The sequence below is a fragment of the Anas acuta genome, chromosome 3, assembly GCF_963932015.1.
Source record: "Anas acuta chromosome 3, bAnaAcu1.1, whole genome shotgun sequence".
Classification (NCBI taxonomy): Eukaryota; Metazoa; Chordata; class Aves; order Anseriformes; family Anatidae; genus Anas; species Anas acuta.
Window position 1 is genome coordinate 13,480,238 of NC_088981.1, and position 18,305 is coordinate 13,498,542.

The 18,305-nt window shown below is 47.9% G+C and overlaps 1 protein-coding gene and 1 long non-coding RNA gene across 4 annotated transcripts; one reads left to right on the forward strand and one right to left on the reverse strand.

Annotated features, from left to right (window-relative positions):
• Nucleotides 1-2,371: 2,371 nt before the first annotated feature.
• CST7 (cystatin F) lies at nucleotides 2,372-6,403 on the reverse strand. The gene is made up of 4 exons (XM_068675754.1): nucleotides 6,149-6,403; nucleotides 3,788-3,960; nucleotides 3,362-3,478; nucleotides 2,372-3,169 (listed from the first exon to the last, which is right to left on the reverse strand). The coding sequence occupies exons 1-4, from the start codon at nucleotides 6,222-6,224 to the stop codon at nucleotides 3,092-3,094; spliced, it is 444 nt and encodes a 147-aa protein (XP_068531855.1). The 5' UTR covers nucleotides 6,225-6,403; the 3' UTR covers nucleotides 2,372-3,091.
• LOC137853421 (uncharacterized) lies at nucleotides 6,346-17,873 on the forward strand. Of its 3 annotated transcripts, none has more exons than XR_011094494.1 (4): nucleotides 6,347-6,471; nucleotides 7,662-7,810; nucleotides 8,679-8,982; nucleotides 12,192-17,873. It is a non-coding gene; the product is annotated as an uncharacterized lncRNA (long non-coding RNA). The 3 variants fall into 3 exon arrangements; XR_011094495.1 differs by having other exon boundaries at nucleotides 8,836-8,982; XR_011094496.1 differs by lacking the exon at nucleotides 7,662-7,810 and having other exon boundaries at nucleotides 6,346-6,471; nucleotides 8,836-8,982.
• Nucleotides 17,874-18,305: the final 432 nt, after the last annotated feature.

Genomic DNA, 18,305 nt, shown 5'->3' on the forward strand with positions numbered 1-18,305 from the left:
GCAAAAATGTCAATAAAATTTTGCTGAAGCTGTTTAAGATGTTATTCCCCAGCTAACTGCCCTGTCCCCATTCTGGAGCAAGCATACGGTAAATCTGCTGGAAGATGGTGCATGTACCTCAGAACACTTCTGCAGAGGTTGGTATTTCAGTGCAAACAGCTGATAAAATTGATTGCAAGGCCATGGCCCAAGTCTGCTTCCTTTAAATCCAAGTCTGCTTTGAGGCACTGGCCTTTGCAGGTGGGCTGGTGTCTCCTAAACTTCTGGGTCTGTCTGCATAGCGGTCACAGCAGAGATCTTGTAATGCTGACACATGGACTTTCTCATCTAGTTTGCTTAGAAAAACTGGTGGTAGAAAAGAATAACCACACGGGGACCGACTGTAGCTCATTTTGCTTCTTCTTTTGAGGTAAGGACTGAAAGATGTAGCAGTAAGTTGTCATAGTGACCTAAATACAAGTGGTTTCCTCCCAGCCAGCAGAAAGTCATGGCTCCATACAGAGCACTGCCAGTTAAACCTTGCGTTGGTTCTGTGTAACTCTATGCATGACACCCCAGCTGCCAACAGGTTCTGGGTGTACCTGATTTCACAACTTGACAGAGAACTGATATATAAAGGCCTGCCGTGTCCAAAATATGGAGCTGCTGATGTGAAGAGACTGCGAAGTGGTACATCAGTCAGAGTTCATTTATTTTGGTAGCTGGCAGGCTGTTTCCTATGTAATCAGTAAGTAGGAGTGTGGGGGGAAAGGCTGCATAGCACAGCTTTTGAACAAAAATGGGGGAGTTTTGACTGACCTGCTCAGATCAGTGCAGATCACTAGGCTCTGCGAATCTCCAGTGAAATGTAGGCTGGCTTGGTATGGGTGCACGAAGGGCTCCTCAGCCTGCAGCCCATCCCTCCCTAAGGCAGAGCTGTTAGGGAACACTACTCCAGAAGAGGCTGAGCATCCTCCTAAGGAGATGAGCTGAGAAAATTCGTAATGCACCAAGCACTTGTGCTTCCAGCATGCCTGGGGCACTGTCTGAAACCAAAGGAAACTGCTCCTTCAGCTCACTTGTAATGCTTCTAGATGAACAGATTCCTCTGAAGTACCAACTTTGGTTTTCACAGGAGCTCTTAATGCTCTGCTGGGATTGTTCCTTTTTCTCCAGCAGCTGGGGTTGGCAGGAACAACTCTTCCTTCTCTCCTTAGGCTCTACGTTTTTTTATTGGATGTATTTATTTTTACATAATTGTCTTTGTAGCCAGGAGTAGATGTCAGAGCCTCTGCAAAGGTATGAACTCCCAGTTTTAACTGGTAAACAGTCAACCTTGGTGTAAATTCTAGCAAAACTGCATCTTGGGCAGAGATGTCAGCTTGTCTGCTGGATGTCACGGTGACTCAGTGGCACTTAGCACTGACCTAAAAGAACTGCAGCTGCTGGTGCCCTCCTGATGGGAGACTGTGTAATGGCTGAATTCCTTCCCTAGCAAGGTGCTTGGAGGTGGACTAAGAGCTCAGCTGATGTTAGCCCTGCTCCTTCCTTTGATCATGATAACTGTTAACTACCTGGAGATGACGGATGCTGCTATTCCAGCGTGCCTTGCTTATTGTAATGTTACAGTAAACACTTAGGCTTAGATTTACGGCTGGAGCAGATCTGTCTTTCTCAGAAGGTGCTTGCCTGCTAACTTGGTTGCAAAGAGCTCATCTGTGTTGTAGGAAATGCTGCCAATAGTTCTGTGTAAAGCATGCAGCTCTCCTTTCCTTCCAAACCAGCCTGTTTGGGTAGAAATGTCTGAACAATCTTGCTGCATTTTCCTCAGCACGTTGTGTTTGATACCCTGCGTGATGCCAGATGTCTGGCTTTAACTCCTGTTTTTTAACAAATGGGGGGTTGACCCTGAGTCAAGTGATCTGCCTGCAAAGGCTGTGGCACTACTTGGAGCAGAGGCCTCAGCTGTGCTGTGAAGAGCCCGCCTGGCTTCAGGGTCCTTGCACCCTGGCCTGGAGCCCATCAGTGGCCGTTCTTGACCAAATGATGGTTAAAAAGGCTGAAAGTGGGGGTGTCCCTGCTAATAGGAGGTGCAACAGAGCTGCAGAGGCAACAGCTGTGAGAAGCAAGGGTGTATTTGTGGAAAGAAAGTGATGTTTATAGCTTAGGTCAGGGCCCTATTCACTTATAAGGGTGTGAATGAACGTAGACCGAGGCTTTGTTGCTGTTCTAAGGTAGCAGTTACACAAATGCTTCCAAATTTCTCCTTAGAAAGAGCAGTCAGGCACTGGGATGGGTTGCCCAGGGAGGTGGTGGAGTCCAATTCAATTAAATTCAATGAAACATTGAATATCAACGTGAATGAAACTACGTTGTTTAACCTCAGCAAAAATATGCTTTGGAAATTATCGTGTTTATTTGTCTTAACATTCGCAACAATGCCCTTTCATAGCAGATTAGCTTTTGATTAATTTAGAAACAGTATTTAGGCTCTACTGTTTTTGAGCTGTGGGTGTGTCTTAGGACAGTCTCATCCATATTCTTGACTTGAGGAAAGAACAGCTCTACCTTATGCATTCCTGATAGATATATCTAAGCTTTTCTCTGGCTCTGGAGATCCTTTAGCGCTCGTGTGTGTGTATCCCCGGGCATACTGTCCTATTGTAAAGCTTTCCACAGTGTCAAAGTTGTGTGTGCTGTGGTTTAGGCTCGTTTATATCATAGCTGCATGAAGACTCATCATACAACAATGCAAGTCCAACTTGTGTCCTGGGTCTGCTCACACTGCTTGGAAATCCCGTTCAAAGAGGGTGAATTGCTCTCTAGTGAATGAACGACAACATGTTCTCATCTGTGGTTTAGTTTCAGAAAAAGAGATACACAACTGGATAGCAATGAATTTGGTCACAGCAAGTCTTTTCTTCGTTACTCAGGTTTTGAGCATCTTCCTCAGGGACAGGTAGAAAAACCCGACCATGTGCTTTGAGAGAAAAGTTCTGTGTTGATTCTGTACAGCTGTTCCCCACTTCACTTTTGGCCTCAGAAGTCCAGACAAGGAAAAACTCACGATGGCAGATCCCCTGCAAATCACACTCTCACGGGGAAAGGTGGGTCAGCGACAGAGAGCAACAGGGACGTGTGCTTTCTGTAACCAAGGCACTATCCAGACCTCAAAATAGCATTTCAGCATCTGCAGATAAAAGGGAAACGGGTGACAAAGTTCAACTGGCTGCTGCTTGTTCTTGGCACTGTGAGCCATGTTGGGACAGGAGAAAAAGAGCATCTTCAGGAGAAAAAGAGCATGGTGTGAAGTGACTACACAGCGAGAGCTGGCCAGGGATCACCCCCGTTACTGGGTACCCCCATGGAAGTGGCTACCTACCTGTTGGAGTTTTTTCTTCTTCTGGAAGTGACAGCTGTCCAGGCTGCAGTGCTCCTTCTTCTCACACACCGTGCGGCCGATTTCCACGTGGAGCATGTATTTCAGCCCTCTGACAATCTAGAGAAAGCAGTTTCCTCCTTTAAGGCAGGGGAAAGGGATGCTGAAAGAAGCTATTGGCGAGGGATCAAGTGCTACCTCTGCGGATTGTGTGTGGTGGTGTGGGTGAAAGTGTTTTATGTTAAATCACATAACACAAATTGTGGAAACACCTCCCGTGGGGCAGTTAAATGGGATAGAGGGACATGTGGTGTTTATCTTTGGGCACGCATAGCAGCCCTGAGGAGGACCTAGCGCTCCTATGTCTTGGGTGCTCTGCAGCAGGGTCAGTTATGAATGGTTTGGAGGGCCACCAGAAATGTGTCTTACCTGCACCATGGCTTTGTTTATTTGCCATTCTTTAAACAGAAAGAGGTCGTTGGAACTGTTGTTGTACTGGTAAACCCCAAAGCGAGCTGCCTTGCGAACACCAGGATTGTCCGTGTCCATAGGCACAGGGAAGCCAGGTTTCGTGGTCGAATGAGGTGGTGGTATGTAGGTACCTGGAACAACACAAAACACAATCATGAAACAGATGGAGTTGCTAAAACCATGGGAGGCTGGGGTTTGTTCAGCCATGAGCACATCTTTCCACACAGCCTTTATTACTCTTTGTTCTTAGGTGTGCAGCTACTTTTCCTGTGTCTCCATTTGTCCTTTCAATAATTCAGAAGAATCCCAAAGCTCACACTTGATGCCCATACCTCGTCCACTTCACGCTTGCCTCCACTCCCCTTTTCTGAAACACGAGAGGAAGAAATCCCGAGCCTGCACAAGTTCTCGTGCTGCTGTTGATACCAAGGCCTGCCAGTCGGGGAGGTGACCCTTGGGGTTGTGTGTGGGCAGCAAGCCTGCATTCATATGTGAACTTGAACCCAAAGCTTGTACTCGTTTTCTGCAAAAGCAAAGGTTTTTACCACCTCCAGCTTTTTTTTTTTTCTTTTCTTTTCTTTTTTTTTTTTTTCACAGTTAGATCTCACTAAGAGCTCTCTGCCGAGCCACAGAACACCCTGTGCATTTAAGCTAGTTTTTACTGAGGAAAATAATTAGTTTATCTTGCTCCAAAGGAGAAAAGAGAGCCGACGTGGTGACCCAGAGCCTATTTAAAACACAAACAAAAACCAACAACGAAACAGAGCATTTTGTTGTTACCATCAACATAGGAGCCTAGAAGGATTCAGCCTTCAGGTTGCACGTGCACACCCTGGTAACATTGCTCAGTATTTAAAACACTGCTCTGCAAGGGAGAGACTCAGCTCCACGTTCCCTCTCAACCTAAGGATGTCCAAATTCACATCTCTTCCTATCCTGTACCCCAGCTGTCTCAATGACCCCCATTTTCTTGCAGGTGGGAGCCAGGAGACGCAGCCCACGTGGCTCAGAGAGGAGTGGATGTTCTGCAAGTGACATGTCTCTGGTGTGGGGGGTGACGAGCTTCACAGCCTCATGTCTCTGATCTGTGTTGGGACTGGGGTGCAGCCAGCACTGGGCAACGTGGCAGTGTTTTTTCCACCTACCAGCCAAAAGCAGAGTGGCCCAGGCTTTCAGATGCCAGTGCAAGGCTCTGTGTGTACCAGTGGTGTTAAAACACCCCCAGCCCACCCTTGTAAGCCCTAGCCTGGGTAGGAGGAGATGCACTGCATGACCTGGCACTTAAATCTCACAGAGGATGTGGTCTCAGGCTGGGAACAATGACTCTCACCGCTCTACGTGGAGATGCTTAGGGTCAAAGTGTTTGTTTCTCTATATCTTATCTTTTCTTCTGGGTTTGAACGTGAGAGGAGAGGTGTTGGTGAGTGTGTGTGGGGGTCTGGCCTGCCTCCAGCTTCTGCTGGGCAGTAGGAAGGCAGATGGCTTTCTTGCTCTGAGTTAACAGGCAACTGCCTGGCATTAAGCAAGAGAGGGCTGCTCTTGCAGAGGTGAGCCAAATGTGTTGAAGGGTCTGTCTTGTGCTTTCCTCATCGAGGAACAACCTGGGGGTCCTATTCCCGCAGTATGAGAGAGCAGTCCTGTGGCTGCTCTCTCCCAGCCTGCAGGAAAGCAAATGGGGACATTTTTGCAGTTTTTTTTTTTTTTTAATGATGGGGGTGCTTTCACAACCTCCTCCTCATTACCAGGAGCAAGGCTGGTTTTTATCTTTATATTTAAGACGCAGTAGAGTTCCTGCATGCTTCTGCAACCCCCAGAGGAAACCACAGCCGAAACAAAATGCTGTTGGCTAACCAAACGCCATCCCTGAGCACGTTAGTGCTTTTCGTGTATAAGAACCAAAGCAATGCTGTAGTAGAGCTAGAGAAAAAACACTCCTGTCTGCCACTGCCGTCCCAAAGATTTAAGGGCAGCTGCAATCAAAAGAGTTTCCTTGCTCAGCAAAGAAAGAAACGATAAGGAGAAATGTTTCATTAAAGTCGGTACTCAAGTGCCCATCTGTAGTCAAATTGTTACCCACAGCCTTTAGATTTAATAATCGAGGTCGTGCAGAGTTTAAACACCGACGCGTAAGCTGAGACTGGGAGTTGGCTTTGAAACCCTTAGGTGATGCTCCTGGGTAGCACGGCTTGCTAAAGGGAGGGAAAGCTTTTTAAGCAAAGCTTCAGCTGAAGTCTGAGCCAGCACGGGCAGCAGTCAGGGGAGAGCTGCGGTCGCAGGGCCTGAAGCAGGAGGAGAACAGAGATTATTTTCGGCTCTTACCATCAGAAGTCCCGGTGAAGCCCCAGAGTGCTACACAGCAAAGCGTGGCGAAGCTGCAGGCGAGGCTCGCTGCCATCTCCACCGCTTCATGAGAGGAGCCCGCCGGCGAGAGACGTGACCGCCCTGCTTCCTGCAGGGGAAGATGTGCCTCTCACGGCCCTTTTATTGGCTGCGAGGGGAGAAATCACCCCGGCCCCCCCGAAGGGTGGTGGCTCTGACACTGGCTTTGTCTCCTGCTGGTGACCACGCACCTCAGGGCCCCGGCACAAAGCTCTGCCTCAGATGGGGACTTTTGCTTTGTGATCCCCAGGGGCTGGGCAGAGGTACGTGATGTAACGCCCATCCTGCGCTCCGGGAAGGGTGGCGGGGCGAGGAGAGTAACGCTCATATGCTTTGAGGTTCATGGGGAAATGCAGCCCTTAAGAAATGGGCAGTGAGCCCCGGGGATGTGGTTCTTGACTTGTGTGTGGGGAAGAGCGACAGAGAAGATGGGTCTTACTTCCCCTGATGTGGCCATGCAGAATTGGGGTGAGCTGAGGGTAGGGAACGACAAGGAAATTTCAGAGGAACACACCTGAGGGGGCTCCACGGAGCCGACTGGAAGATTTTGACTTAAGTGGCTGGGGACAATGCTGTGCTCCCACATTTACAAAGGGGGTTTTGAGAGCAGGATGTGTCCTGCTCCGAGGAGGTAAAATTCTCTCCAGGTGCTTTCCAGAGAGCAAGACAAACACAGCGAGAGGGTTGGTTGGGTTCCCAGTGCCTTGCAGAGCTGCTCAGCCCTGGGCTTGGTTTCCTCAGGGTCAGTGCTCCAGGTGGTCATCTCCAGGTGGTGTTGGCCTATGGGGAAGATTTGGGAGAATGAGCTGACAGCACACTGAGGGGCAGGGGGTGACAGACCTTAGTCTGCAGGTGTACATTTATTTTAGGTGAGATGGAAAGTGGTGGTTGCCTTTCACTTGCCCCAGCAATGAGCTGTGCTCTGTTGGGCAAACCCATCTTATTGCCTGAAAGTCCTAAAGCAGGCCAGCACGGGTGGCACGTAAGAAGCCAGAGGAGACTCATGTGAGTGTTTCTCTGTAGAGATGAGGTCAACTCCCTGCTGAAAATCCCACCATGAAGGAATGGGTCAAGCAGGGTGAGTCACACTTAGCATCAGTCCTATTGCACTTCTGAATCAGACCTCAAAGCCCATGGAAAACGCTCAGAGCATGACAGGTACTATATTGGTTGGGTTATGTTTGTTTTCAGCTTACACCATGGCCTGACCCTGGTCATAGGATCCTAACACATCCACGTCTTGCTAAAATCCCTTGCCACCCTGCCACATGATGGGCCAGGAAGGGGTTCCCCTGGGATCCTTGTCCCTCTCCTTCTCGCGTTGCGTCCTGCTGAGCTCACAGCCTTCTGATCCGAGTCAAAAGGGTCCCAGCTTGAGGGGACGATAATTGGGTCTGCTCAGGGGTTTGGGAGGGATCTTCTCCAGCTCTCTTTCCTTCCTCACTTCAAACAGGTGCCCTGGGACACCAGGAGCAGCCCAGGGGCCAGGTGTGGTGTGAGCGGGGATGGAGGGCGAGGAAGGCCGAGGGAGGTGAGGAGCACCCAGCCGGGTAGGATGGCTGCAAGGACAGCTCTGCTGCTGGCACCAGAGGGCACCAGAAGGTAAGGCACCGTGCCTGAGCCCGCTCCAGCAGCACCCAGGGCATCCTGAGCAGCCGCTGCTGCCTTACCTGAGAGCTGGGGGCACTGGGGGGCCTTGTGTGGAGCCCCATCCTCTGCACAGAAGCCAGGGACAAACACAAACCTCAAGCAGAGCAGAGCTGTCCCCTTCACTGGCATCTCTGCTTCTACAAATTTTGTAGAAAACTTTGGGCAAGTTTTGCCCAGTGGAGAGGGGAGAAATCTGTGCCTGGAGAGCTCTCTTGTTTGGCTTTGTGTGTGTAGGGGATGCTTATTGAAAATTGTGGGAGATGGAGTCCGCTTTCTTTTCTGCAGGAGAGTTTTTAGGGTATGTTTCTTCTGTCACTGTTAGGCTGGATTATTAGAAACAGTGTGTGACTGTGGGGACTTTTTGGATAAAAATATAAACTCTTTTCTATTGAAGATATAAAAATGCAGTATCCAAAGTTTAATTTTCGTGACGCTTGGTGCTTGATGTGGACTTTTCCAGCATCACTTCTTGCTTCCCTCATCCAAGGCTGACCTCTGGCCATGGCGGTTGCCTCCGTGGCTTCCTGGAATAATGCTGCATGGGATCATGCTGGGATTGTGCTCCTGTAAATATGATCAGTATCTATCCCTGCACCCACAATTTTTCATTTGCAGTTCTGACTCCCCCTTTGCACTTCATGGATCAATGGGGGACTGTGAAAAAAAAATCATCTCATTAACTTCTGCTGGGACTTGGAGGATGACTAGAGTGTGTTTGAGTTGTGCTTTCAAAACTTTTAATTAAGACACATTTACCAGTGTCAATAGTGGTTTTTCTTTTTTTTTTTTTTTTTCTTTTAATCTTTTTTACATCTTCTAGGCCTTCATCTGGTCCCCAGGGCAGCTAATTTAGCTGGGTTTGCTTTAATGAAGGATCTGAGCAAGATGCTTTTTGGCTCTCAGCTGGAATAGAGAAATCACCACATCTCAGCTTTTGGGAGACTAGTACATGGGAAAAACATCTGTTCCTTTGGCAGAGTGGTAATAACAGACTGCAAGCCGTAAAGGAGGAAGGTGGACGTGATGTCGCCCGCTCTGGAGACCTGCACTTTGCAGCGGCTGAGGTGTGTTGAGGTGCAGAGGAAGGACAGTCCTAGGAAGAAGGACCAGGACAATGCACTCAGGTGAGGACCCAGCTGTTCCTCTGCCGTCCTGTAGCATGACCACCTATCTTTCAGCCTTCAGTAAGAGGAAAACCACGCAGCTCACGTAGCAGCAGCTTTTAAGTACAGTCACCTGGGCAGGCCACAGGATACTGGCACCCTTCAGAGCAGACGTGGCTGAGCAGGTTTGGTCAGGCCCAAGAGAAGGAGAGGAATGGTTCAGGGCACAAATTCTTACAGAGGATTAAGTCAGTAGTGGAGGCCACATGGTATAGGTCAAGATAATGGGTCTGTGCACCTGGCAGCAGCAGGATGTAGAGGAGAAATGGGAATTTGGCACTGTTGGGTTGGTCTCACCTGGGGCATTTACCTCCTTATGCTCCGTTGTCTCTTTTGGGAGATGCTCCACGGCTCTCCAGCACCCTGCCTGCACCTCCACTGCAGGGGAAGCTGTGATTTTTTTCAAAGGGATCAAGGTTCAGGCTGTTGCATCTATATTTCTACCACCAATAACTTTTGAACTGATGAATTTCAATCAAAAATGAAAGCGGGCTGGAAGACTTGAGGATAATTTGGTTACCATACATTTCTAGAGAAGAAAGACCCAAATGAATGGCTGAGCTGAGGTGAGGGGGAGTACAACTGTGCCATTATCCAGTCTGCCGACGGCACTGCCAGCTGATATACAGGGATTATCTACAGATTGCACCTTGGGGCATTTATAAGGGATGTATGTATGTAAAGACCTCACTGGATTTCATATTGGGGCTGCACTTATATTCACTTTGAGGTGAACAAACCTCCCACACTCTCCTTCTTTTCTTGAAGTACTATATTTGAGGGCAAGCCTGCCCCTTTCTACAACTAGTGCAATGAGAAAGAAGATGCATGTTTCTCTGAGATCCTGATGCTGTTCCCACTGAAGCATCCAAGGTTTGTGACTTGAATTTAAAATCAGCTAAAGCCTGATGACCTTAGTGAGAACAAATCCTCCATTTCTAACAGGAACATGATATACAGGCGCACACATCAAAGGTCTCTTTAGCACTGAACCTTCTCTCAAAGCACAGCTCTAAGGGGAGGCTCTCTGTTCTCCTAAGCCACCCTGAAAGTATTTTAAATGCAGTTAAGCACCTTGTTCTCGGTCCTATTTGGGAAGCACAGTTTTGTTAGGGGTTGCTGATCAGGAGATGTTGGTGGCCATGTAACGTTCCCTGCCTCAATCTCCTTTTAACCTTTCTATATTTTGCTTGTCTTGCTAATGACTGTCTCTGACCAGAGCTTTGCACAGCATTTAGCACTGGTTGGATAAAGCCTTTGTGATAAAGCCTCTCACCCCTTTGGCACTGTGCTTTTTCAGCATCCACACACGGTGGCTTCTCACTCCATTCTGTTTCCCTCTGCCATGATGCTGAGTGTAGTGAAGGACATCAGGAAGCTCTTCTTCACTGTGCAGGTGATGGAGCCCTGGTGAAGGCTGCCTACAGAGGCTATCGGGTCTCATCCTTGGGGATCTGCCTGGATGTGGTCCTGGGCAAGCATCTCCGGGTGGCCCTGTTTGAGCAGGGGGTGCACCAGATGGCCCCAGAGGTCCCTTCCCACCTCAGCCCTTCTGGGATTCTGTAAAACAGAAAATGAGCTTGCAGACTCTTCCTTTTAGAGACCAGCTACCACAGTGGGAAATTAGAAGTAGTTAGCACGCTGTAGTTGCTGGCGTGGACATTCACAGCTGCTGCTTACCACTGATTTTCCTCCCTTTGCTGTCACCCTGGAGGAAGTAGGCCACTGTTCCTCCACGAAGAGGGGAGGGGTTTTCCCAGCAGAGGAGGAGGAAGGTTGGAGTCTACATCCAGCTGCATCTGCATGGGAATGCACACAAGCATGAGCGTGAATTCAGTGTGTCCTGCCCCCAAACCTGTATTAAAGAAGCGGCTGAGAGAGACTCTTTGTTCCCTCTGAGGGTATGGTGCAAAGGTGGCTTCACATGCTTTGGTGTTTCTCTTTCTGGATGTTTTGGGAATGAATCCATCAGGTATTCAGTGGGCCTGCAAGGGACCTGTGGAAATGATGCAGCATGTTCTGGGGACTCAGGACTGGCTGGTCCTTTGTCCACACCTTGTCTAGACCATGTGCTACACTCATTCTGCACCATCATCATCAGATGATTGCTTCTGTTTTGTGGGGAAAATAGACTGACCTCTTGGCTCTGGATACATTGAAAGTATTTGCCACGGTGTATTTGCCCATGGGAAAGGACATGGGGAAGCAGCAGAGGGCCAGAGCCACTAAAAAGACATTTGGGTGGCCAAAGTAGGGGTTGCAGTGAGGGCCTGTCTCAGGCTGGAAGCCTTGAAGGATTGCTTTTTAGACCAACGTTGTGTTTTATCTATTTAGGATCAGATTTGGCACAAGCCATAAAAAAACAAGCGCATGACAGAGCGAGGCATATTGGTGCTGCAATGCAAGCCTGTGTCTGCAATGCAGCGCAATGCAGGTCTCCCACTATGAAGGAAGACAAATCTGTGCTCTCTAGCAGTGTTTAAAAATATCAGCTGTAACTCCATGGAGCTTCTCTGTCTAACAGGTACCCAGATACTCAGCGCTGCCCAGACCTGGATCTGAGAGCCCCAGCCTGCCTTGGCCATGCTCTGTTCCCTTTTACCACCGCTGCCAGCTCTTGCCCATTGCTTCAGCTCTGTGAGGAGCAACCACGAGCTGACCTGAGGGGCACTGAGCTACGATTTCATATGCAGCTGGCAACGCCACACGTGCAAAACACTCGCAGGGCTCAGAGTGTGGTGTTGGAGATGTTCTCCCAGGGAGCGTGCAAAATCGGTGTGTCCTGAATGTAATTTAAATGAAGCAGAGCAGCGTGTGTTACTTTAGGCAGAGTGTTAACTTCACAGTGCCCCCCCTTGCCACTATCCCATGCGAGTTAACCAGAGCATGTCCAGACCCAGAGCAGCAAATGAAGCCCTTCCCAACTACTCTGCAGTTTGGGTAGAGGGAGAAAAGCCATGCTATCAGCTGAGACCAATGGAGCGTTATCTGCTGAAGTCTGTCACCAGAAAATATGGTTAAGCCACTTCTATAGCAACAAAAGTGAAGAATCAGCCAGGGCTTTGTTAACTTTTGAGAGCATAATGTGGGCTTTTCCACAGCAATCACATCCCTGCCCTTCTCCTCCTCCTGAAAGGGTTTACATGCATTTTTCCCTTCTTTCCCTTTAGCAGCAGGTAATCAACTTAACAGAGAGAAGATCATCCTTGGAACACAACAGAGCTGTCCGCCTTCTGTAGAAGCAGAAAATGGTGAAGAGTTTGAGAAAGTTTTTGACCACAGGCACTGAACTAAATCTACAAGGCCCTTGACGAGGGACTGGTCAGGGAACAAAGTGATGCTTGGTTACCCATCTCTGAGTCCTGGGATGTTTCCGCATGTGTCTTGGACTGAGCAAGTGCTGCTCGCTGTTGGAGAGGGACTGGCAGGTTGAACTTAGCTGTGCTGGTGACCCTGGTTGGCAATTTTCTGTGGAACATGTTTTTTTGCAATGCCAGATTACATTCCTGTGAAACGAGCAATTTCAGATGCTGTGATGTTTTTTCTTTTTGTCGCCAGAAACATGCAATGGGAGGAAAGCATGAAATGGGGCTGCCACAGTGCTCCAAATGAGCTGTGGTGCTGCGCTGGCTAGCAGAGAATGAGCAGCCCCTGTAAGTAGAAACTATTAACTCTGCTCTCCCTCTGTGTCTGTCTCAGCCCTCAGTTTCCCAACACACCTGGTGGTACCACATTTTGCAGTAAGTGCCCTAGGTGCAGCCAAATTCCCCTGCTTCCTCCCAGGCCTGTGTCCAGAGGCCCTGCCCTGGCTCAGGGACATCTCTTCAGTGCAAGACCAACATGGTGGGAATCTGTGTTTTTGGTGGGACTATTGTCCTCTGGTCCTTCAAAGTGGGCATGTGTGAGGGTGAAAGGTGCTCAGAAGTGAGGAGGAGGCTCTGGCAGTGGCAACAGAGCTGCAGGAGGGGAATGGGCCTCCCTGAAGCTCACCCAGCTCCTACACAGTGATCAGGCCTTCCCACACCTTTCTTGAGGTTGTTGGAGGTTGTGCTGAGCTTCCTGAGACAGGAGGGTGTCAGGCTTAGAGAGTCTCAGCAGAGACCAGCAAGTGGCTTTCTCTGTCAGGAACAGCCTTTCCCCACAGAACGTTAATTACTTCCTCAAAATCTGCATGGGAAGACCCATGGCTGGGATGAATAACATGAAGCAAAACGAGCTTGAGACCCTGCAGGGTTTCTGTGTGAGAAAGATGGAGAAATTCAAGTGTGAGTTAAAAAACAAAACACATGAAAGCTCCAGGAGGTTGCTCTTTTCCTTCCAGCGGCCTGCTGAGCCAGAGGTGCTGGGACAGCCTGAGGGACATTCACGGTGTGAGGCACAAGGTGCAAGCAGCCATCATGGGACACTTTGGGCATTATGCTATGGTCCTTACCTCTTCCTCTCTTCCTTTATGTGTGTGACAGAGGGCAGTGCTTGATCTGCCTTGCAGGGAGCACAGGGTCAGGATAACATTGTGACTGTGAATCTGTGGCTGCTGGCACCAAACATGAGCTGTGAGGGGGAGATGGAGAGTTGAGGAGAAGAAAAAGTTCATGGGAACTAGAGGTTTTGTGGTGCAGCAAGGTGTGCTTATCAATTTGTCCAGCAACATTTTTTGTTGGGGTAAAAAGACTTGGAGAAGATTGGCAGGGCAAGTTTACAAGCTTTATGGAGGCTTAAGCCTGTGGAAGTATAAATGTCTTTTGCATATTTACCCTCATCTTGTAGGATGGCCTTATCTAATGAGAGGCTTTGTCAATTAACCTGAACACATGCTCTCTTGTCAAGGGCTGCTTGCTTGTAGGAAGACATGTTTTTCAGAAAACCAAGGAACCAAGGCATTTGCATTCAGTAAAAGTGGAAACTTTTACAGAAAACTCAGTAAATCTCTTGTGTCATTGAAGGGCTGGGGACGTTTATCTTTTCTCTCATGTATTAACACATTTTTCTTGGTGATATAGCAGGGTAAGAAGGATAAGGTGAAGTAGAGCTGAGCTCTTGAATCCGCAAGGCAAACTTCTTCTCCAAATGGGGCTGGGGGCCCAGGACCCCACAAGCCGTGTGCTGCACTGTGGGCAGGAGTCCCCCTTGGGCTTAATAAAAGACAACACGTGTTGACCTTGGAGCATGCTGAGCTTGGCACAATGCTAGGCCCTTTCGGGATTCAACCAGAAGCAACAGAATTTGTTTCCTTCCCTCTGGCCTCCCAGACACGGGAAGGGAGCAGCATTGTTCACGACAGTGCTTAGTGCCAAGCTGAATGTCAGTCTCCTGTCAGTGCAAATGTAGTTTCCATCCTAGAGCTTCCTTTAGATCCAATTAGCATCAAATGGTAAATCATCTCCAATAGCTTGGTGTCTGCCTGACCTCAGCGCTGGGACCATGCCGCTAAACTCCACAAACCTGCAAGAAAGCCAGAATCAGTAACTAAGAGGGCTTTCTCTTGATTAATGGCCCGTGACCTGCAAGTCAACACCTATTTAATTTTACTTTATTATCTGTCTTCTGTAGCTCAGTTTAAACAGGAGAATCAACTGAGTACCGAAAGCCAATTCACAAGGAGCTCTTGTGCGTGTGTGAACAGGAAATCTTTTTGCTTTGTTTTGGATTTATTTCATTTTGTTTTGCGGAAAGTGCAGCTGTTAATGAGGAGCTTTTGGGAGTTGAACAGCCAGCTGTCAAGCTGCTGGGATGTCTTACACGTCAGTCCTGTCACACAAAATCCCCATCCAGAGGGCTGAGTTCTGTTATTAGCAGCTGCAGACAGTGTTAACACATTGACAACTCCTGCTGAGTGCAATGACACTGGATTAGGCTCGAAAATCTTCTCCCAGGCAATATCCAGGCAGTATATAAATGCCTAGTGGCACTGGGGCCAGCCTGATCCTGGGATCAAGTAAGCTATACCCCGACAAGCAGCAAGTGTTGCCCACGTGCTCTGCTCCTTCAGGGAGAAGAGCTGTTCCATTGCAGCTGAGCAGGGATTTGAGAAAATCTGCATGAAGCTGTGAGTAGGATTGGGGAAGTGCACTGCATGCTGATTTAGAGCAGAAATCAGGTGCATAGAGCAGAGAGGAGGACCATGGAGGAAAGGTCTTTCTGATCATTTTTGGAGAGGCAGAAAGGTTGAATGTGGGTAGAGTTGGTGCAGATAAGCACACAGGGAAGAAAATCTGGAGCCTGCAGTGTCATCACAAGTTGAATCAGCGGACAATGGTGTTCTTAGCAAGCACTTTTCCATTGCTTGGTTATCTAGAGACATCTAGGTATGAATGTGCTTTGAGACAGTTTTGGAGAGAACAGGTTAATGGGGTGTGTAGGCAGCCTGAGGCAAATGCAGAATTTTTGGTAGTTGTGTGGAAAAGTAGTCACGTTCCTTCCAGTCCCAGTACAGTCCTTGAAGAAATCTTTTCTTCAAGGATCTGACTGTGTGCAAGACACAAGAACAAAGGTCCTCTGCACAGCACGTGGGTGGCACTGCAGTCAGAGGAGCATGAACGCTTCCCCTAGAGGCACACTTCATGTCCTGCCTGTTGGAGAGGACAGCTGTAAGCTGTCCTTGGGAACGGAGGGGAAGTGCTGGAGGATAAAAGCACCATTGCATCACCATCAGCTGCACCCACAAGGTAATGCAGCTGCCCTCATGGAAACCACAGTTTCGCCTTCCTTCTGTATCAGCTGAACAGACCCACGTTCACAACACATGTAAGTATTTCTTCCTCTTCAAAATAAATAAATAAATAAAACAAAAACAACAACAACAAAACTGGGATCCTCCTGAGCAAGGCCATCTCACCGTCTTTCCACTGCAACAGTGGAGGATGTTCCCTTATGGACAACTCCTATGCAAATCACAATAACCATTTAATAGTCAATAATAATCAGGTGTTTTTAGAGAAATAATGGGCTGATAAAGCACTTTTTTTTTTTTTTTTTTTTTTTTGTGGTTCATTTGTACTTCATGTGGCCTTTCCTGCTCTAGTCCTTGCCGAATGGGAGATACATATTTTCTCCGAGCTAGAGAAAAACTACAGCAGTGGGCCAGGAGTGGTCCCATGCTGTGCTGTGGAACCTGAATAAGACTGCAGGCCCGTTTATTGTGTCAGAAATAAGGCTGATGAAATGGCTGCCCAGGGAGAGGAGGTTTTAGAGGGCTTCTTAATAGGGAAAGATGTAATATCCAGTGCCTGGAAACTAAAGTTTGCAATCAAAAAAAGAAAAATCAATCTGGAAATACAATGTAGATTTTTAGGAGTTAGAATAATCAGACATGGAGACAGATTGCTAAGAGACTGGATTCTCCATCACTGTGAGTCTCTAAATTAAGGCAACATCTTCAGGTTCTTTCTCCTAGGACAGAGCCTGTCTTGGCGTGGAGGCATCCAGGAGAGAGAGAAGCAACAGGACTGAGAAGGTGAGAAAGCTGAGCAGCACAAACTTAGCAAAGGAACCAAAAAATCCCACAACAGGCTCCCCTATGGCCACTTCCCTGGGTGAGTTGGGTGGGAGCAAGGGTGGAGGAGGATGACAGTAGAGTTAGCAGAGCACTGTGTCTAAGGGGATGTCCAGTTCCTCACCTGAACTCCAAATTCGGGAAAAACGTTTTTGTTCTGGATAAAATGAAGATCTCTTGAACCCACTGAGCAGTGAAGATAAAGCTACCGCTGCTCAGCTCTCCCAGCTGGGTGCCTGAGCCAGAGTTTGACAGATTCATTGTGAGCATCCATTATCCAGTGAACGGGTTCAAGTGGCCATTGAACAGGGTGGGTGGACACAAGGTCACTCGATGTTCCAAGGCAGTCAAAGAGGAAGATTTAAGACAATCTGTGTAGTCTTTATTTTTTGACAGTTTTTGATTTTTCAAGGATATCTTCATACTGGGAGCTTTTTCAGAGTATCTTTTGTAAGCTCTTGTGCTGCCACCGCTGAGCAGGAAACCATTCTCACCTTAAACCAATATTTATGTTATAATTCCCCAGTAGTCACATGAGGTTTTCAGACAGTAAAAACTGAGAGATAACTTGTGGAAGCTGTCATTCAAAATTTCTCAGCTTTTAAATAGTTTTAAAAATGATTTCTACATTATTTTAGCAAAGTTGTACTAAAGGGATCCGTGCAGAGTTGGAAGCTGGAGTTATTAATCTGGAATTGTTCCGGCCAGTCTGGGCTGTACTGCGTGGGGGCATGCCACTGCTGGATTTACTATTCTGGTTACGGTACAGGTTGAAATGCAGTGGTAAAGGACAACTGATTTGGGCTCCTGAACCCATATACCTCTGGAAATAGTTCTGGGCTATACCTCATCCACCCTTCATGGGCTGTCCCACAAGAATTACACTTCACAGGCAAAGCAAAGAGTTTTGACCTGCAGCATGGCTTCTAGCTGTGGGCACCTCAGTGGAAAGACCATTGGTGGCTTTTGGATGAAGCTTGTTGTCTGTAGAGCATAAAGTTTAATGGAAGGTCGCTCTCCAAAAGGATCTTCCCCAGCCTGGTGTCCTTATTTAATGTGTGGTCATCACCGATCTATTTGCATTGCTGAACTGCTGAGTTATCTGTACTCAAGCTCTGTACTTGGAGGCTCTCTTCACTCATGGCTTTAGATTTCAATTGTTATTTGAGCTGGTTCCTGGTTTCATCATTAAAAAGAAAGCAAAGTTTATTTTCCTGCCTCTTCTTCTTAAACTTCTGTACTACTGCATTTTATGCTGTGCACATACAAAGGGTAATAAATTCAGTCATTTTTGTTCTAAATGTAATTCCTTAGTAATTGCCATCTATTTATTTTTATTGGTAGCAATACCTTAGCTTTACAAATGCAAGATCTGGAGTCTTCTGGCAGTATCCAAGGGAAGGTTTGCTTAATAAAAGTAAAAATTCATTTGGGAAGGTTTAAATTAGATGGCAGCAGAGAAGTCTCCCTTTTTCGCTGAATGTGGCAGAATCCATTCCCCAACATGAGTGTGTGAATCCCCTCACGGGGATGTGGGGGATGTAGGGCAGACGAAACTCTTCTCGCTGTGAAGGTTTGGGACATGGTCAGCTGAATGACTTCTTCAAAAGCACAGCTGCAATGAGATTTGGGTCTCAAAAAGGCCAAGCCTAGTGGCTACTTCAGCCTTGAGCTTAGTGGCCTCACCAGGCACTGGCACCACCTGAATTTGTGACCTTCCCTTCGCTTCCAGGGCTGGGGGAGCCTTTGCATAGCTGATGGTGACCTTGGGAGTGGGCTCTTACTGATCCAC